We start from the raw sequence: 4,718 nt of genomic DNA, 5'->3' as shown, positions 1-4,718 counted from the left end.
ACAAACACAGCAGCTACTGATCCAAAATACTCAAAGCTTCATAGAACTGCAACTAGCAGTCCTATTCTAGCAGTGCTTCACAAACAGGGAACAGTCTGTCTATTCTCTCCATCTGTCAGCTGCTGCTGGCTCTTCCTCCTCCTCTTCCTCACACACTGCTGAGTTTGTCCTGGTGGATCATCAGGGCTGCAAAGCCTCACAGATGATGTGCAGCAGTGGCTCCCTCAGTCTGTCCTCACTCTGGACACTTGCAGTCGTCACACATGGAAATCAAATGTGTGATAAGCTGCAGGATTCAAACACAAGTGTAACTTATAAACACATGTTCATACTTTTATTCCACAATCAGAGAGAAAGAAACAGAGAGAGAGTGCAGGACAGACAGACAGGTGACAGTCTCAGGTGTACACACTGCTACACAACAGCACCAGAGAAGCAGGATTTAGTTTGTGTTATTACGAGTGTAAACAAGAAGAGTTCCAGATGGTGCAGTGGACACATGTGTGACTGCTGTGATTAAAGCATCTTTCTTTCAGCTTAACGAGTGAACCGTCAGCTCGTTCAAACACACGTTAAAGTCCGTTTGGCTCGACACCACCGAACAGAGGCAGCAATATAACACAGCTAACATTAACAGTGCAGTGAATCCTGCTTGTGCTGTGATATTCAGGACTGCAAACAGAGCAGCATCACTGACTTTCAGCTTGTTGTGTTTGTGGATATATGACTGACTTTAATTATCCACAAAATCATCACATTCTCTGTCAGATGAAGGTCGACTATTGAACAGCGTATATTTTAAAGGCTTTAAAACCAAGTTAACGCTGAAAGCACAAACATCACTAATGTCACATAACTCTGCCGACAAAGCATAGCTATGGCTATGAAATGCTCTTTGTGTATCACTTCTTCATTATGAAAGATGTCATTAATGCACTAGTAATGTCTCATCTGGAGTATTGTTCAATCATTTGGTCAGCAGGTAATAAGACAGATCTTAACAGACTTCAGTTAGTCCAGAATAAGGCGTCCAGATTAGTGTGAAGATGTTCATACTATACTAATATTGATAAAATGCACAATAATCTTCCTTGGCTTCCTGTACAGGCTAAAGTATCCTATGGCTTACTTGTAGTTCTAAAGAAAGCAATTCTGTTAAACACACCACATTTATTCTGCTCAGCTGCAGTATCCAGATGAAATACATCATCATATTACACAGTTTTCAACAAACTGCAATTTAGTAAATGCTCGAGTTAAAAGTAACGTTTTGTAAAACTGTTGCATTTAGAGCAACTTTTAAGTGGAATAAGTTGCCTTAAAAAATTAGAGAATTATTCAAAACTTCAATGAACACTTAAAAGCCGATTTACAGAGCTTTTAGTTGTTGTAAATATTGTAAGACACGATTTGTTTTTGAAATTTGTGTAATGTGCCTCAATGTTATTGATATTATTATTATTATTGATTGCTTATATTTGAACAATTGTGAAACCTCACTGTGGATGTAAGAGTGAAATTATGTGGATATCTTGAATCCACTTTATTGTGTAATATTTTATGTGAGTATTTGACGGAAGACGAGCAACATCTGTTGTGGAAGCTAACGGGGTTCCTTTAGAATAAACAAACATAGGATTTATTATCACTGAATAATTCTGTATAAATCTATACAAATTATAGAAATATGTAATAGGAAACAACAAAATAATCTAATTTATAAAATAATGTGTGTGTGTGTGTGTGTGTGTGTGTGTGTGTGTGTGTGTGTGTGTGTGCATGATTTTAGTGTTTGAACAGTCATGAATTATCTTTAACAGCAGGTTGGATGTAATGTGTTTCTACTACCAGCAGGTGGGGATAAGAGACCTTTAAGGTGTTTGGTGCCACGCTCCACCTTCAGGTTTAAAACTAGTGTTAATGGAGTTTGAAGGTTGAGTTTGTTCCACGACTGCATTTCACTCACTGCCTCTGTTTGTATCTCTGTCACTGCAGGACCAACATGGAGGCAGAAGTCAGCGCTCTCAGGAGGCCGACAAACCTCACAGAAGAAAGGGAGAGAAAAAACACACCTGTGACGAGTGTGGGAAGGGTTTTACTGTGAGGGCTAAACTAAAACGGCATCAGGTCATCCACACTGGAGAGAGACCGTTCAGCTGTGACTTGTGTGGAAAGTCTTTTTCCTTGAAGGGTCACCTAAAAACACACCAACTCATCCACAGTGGAGTTAAAGCGTACAGCTGTGATCAGTGTGGCAGAGCTTTTACTCAAAGTAGCCACTTACAGAAGCATCTAGTTACCCACTCTGGAATTAAGCCATACAGCTGTGACGAGTGTGGGAAGGGTTTTACTGTGAGGGCTTCACTAAAACAGCATCAGGTCATCCACACTGGAGAGAGACCGTTCAGCTGTGACTTGTGTGGGAAGGGTTTTACTCTGAAAGCTTCACTAAAACAGCATCAGGTCATCCACACTGGAGAGAGACCGTTCAGCTGTGACTTGTGTGGAAAGTCTTTTTCCTGGAAGGATTCCCTAAAAACACACCAACTCATCCACAGTGGAGTTAAAGCGTACAGCTGTGATCAGTGTGGCAGAGCTTTTACTCGCAGTAGCCACTTACAGAAGCATCTAGTTACCCACTCTGGAATTAAGCCATACAGCTGTGACGAGTGTGGGAAGGGTTTTACTGTGAGGGATAAACTAAAACAGCATCAGGTCATCCACACTGGAGAGAGACCGTTCAGCTGTGACTTGTGTGGAAAGTCTTTTTCCTGGGAGCATTCCCTAAAAACACACCAACTCATCCACAGTGGAGTTAAAGCGTACAGCTGTGATCAGTGTGGCAGAGCTTTTACTCAAAGTAGCAGCTTACAGAGGCATCTAGTTACCCACTCTGGAATTAAGGCATACAGCTGTGACATCTGTGGAAAAACGTTCAGCCAGAGAGAGAGCCGAAATACACACCTACGCATTCACACCAGACATGATGTGTACTGCTGTGAACAGTGTGGCAAATACTTTACAACAGACGCACAGTTACAACAACACATATTTACCCACACTGAGGAGAGACCTTATGAATGTGACCTGTGTGAGAAGACTTTTAAAGCTCCACATCACCTGAGACGACACCAACAGATCCACACCAGAAAGAGACTCTACAAGTGCATCTACTGTGAGAGAAGCTTCTCACAGTCAGGTCATCGTAACATTCATGAACGTGCACACATGGAAGGAAACTACAGCTGTGACCAATGTGCCCAAACATTCACCTCATTGTCTGCTCTGTGCAAACATCAGCGTGATCACTCAGGGCTGAAATCACTCCCATCACTGGATCACAGTGAATCTGAAGACACAGAAAGATCCTCTGGTTTCTGTGTCAGACTCAAAAAGCTTGAGATCAGGCTCCACAGAGTTCAGATAGAATCATTTAAACTTGTGTTGAACTGAACTGGTTGCTGGGCTGAACTTCTACATAATACAGATCTACATGGGATCTTCTTTTCTGTTTTTTACTGAGTCAGTTTTGTCCTTTTTTCTCTGTCCTGGTTTTGCTCGTCTGTAAATGATTGAAACTCAGTCAAATAGTTCATTGTTCTCCAGCAAAACGTTTTGGAAACTCATGTTTAACCTTTAAAACTCTGACATGTTTTAGCACACAAGGCTTCATCGGGGAGTTCACTCATGATTGGACCATGAGAACAAAGGTTTTTAGTTCTTTCAAAGAGAGTCTTGGAGATGTTTGATGTTTCTGTTTTTCTGAAACCACCTGAAAGAAAAACTATTTTTCTTGCTTCATGTAGTGTGGAAGTTTTTAATGTTTCTTCATCTGTGATGTTCTTGAATGTGTTCACATGAAGATGGTATAAATAAACTCTTGTCAGAGATTTACAGTTATCAAACAGTCAGGTGAATAAACAACACTGAGACACTTGGAGACGGTTAACGTGCTGCACGGGTGAGGGCTCAGAGAGGACTCACACCGAGCTGCAGTAGTCGTTTATTATTTATAGCAGGGTGAAACAAGCATAGCAGTTTCCTCTAATTTTGCATATATGTGTGTGTGTCTAAGTTCATATAAATGTCATAGGGTGAACTTCCTCTTTCTATAAACAGAGCGAGTAGTACATTTGGTTCTTTTCCTATTAAGAGTAAAATATGAACATATACTTTAATGCAACATAAAACTCATAAAAGCGTTTCTTCTTTAACATCCCCTCCTGATGTTAATATTTTTCACTTAATCATACTTTATTATCAGCCAACAATCACTTGCTTATAACATTTTCAATTGTAGCATCATTCAGTATGTGTGTGTGTGTTTCTATACTAAATCTTCTACATCCGGTTCATCTTCTAGTGGCAGTCCAACATAGGTAATTACTGTGGCCTGTACCATTTTGTCAATCATGGATCTTATGCATGGTAGGATACATATAGAAAACAAGCACAATAATAGAAGCAGAACTCCTATCAGTACGAGTCCTTTTATCACGAGGGTCTTCCAGCTGCCACTCAGCAGCCAGGTCAGCCAGTCCTCATTGTTCGTAACATAGTCTTGTTGCTGCGCATTACTCAGTTGTCGCAACTTGTCTAGGGCGGTGGTCATGGTCAAGGAGTGCACGTTGTCCGGGATATAGGTGCAACAAGTGGTGTTGAATAAGACACAGAGGCCCCCTCTCTCAGCGAGAATCATGTCCAGGGCGACCCTGTGT

At 41.0% G+C, this 4,718-nt stretch overlaps 1 protein-coding gene across 1 annotated transcript; it reads left to right on the top strand.

The window, feature by feature from the left end:
- Positions 1-2,064: 2,064 nt before the first annotated feature.
- On the top strand, positions 2,065-2,937 carry LOC113010124 (zinc finger protein 665-like; the record flags this gene model as incomplete). The annotated part of the gene is made up of 1 exon (XM_026149004.1): positions 2,065-2,937. A coding segment is annotated over one exon (873 nt), but the record flags the coding sequence as incomplete, so codon positions are not given.
- Between the last annotated feature and the right edge of the window lie 1,781 nt (positions 2,938-4,718).

The sequence above is a fragment of the Astatotilapia calliptera genome, chromosome 3 (genome assembly GCF_900246225.1).
Source record: "Astatotilapia calliptera chromosome 3, fAstCal1.2, whole genome shotgun sequence".
In the NCBI taxonomy this organism is placed as follows: Eukaryota; Metazoa; Chordata; class Actinopteri; order Cichliformes; family Cichlidae; genus Astatotilapia; species Astatotilapia calliptera.
This window is presented reverse-complemented; position numbering and strand designations above follow the sequence as displayed.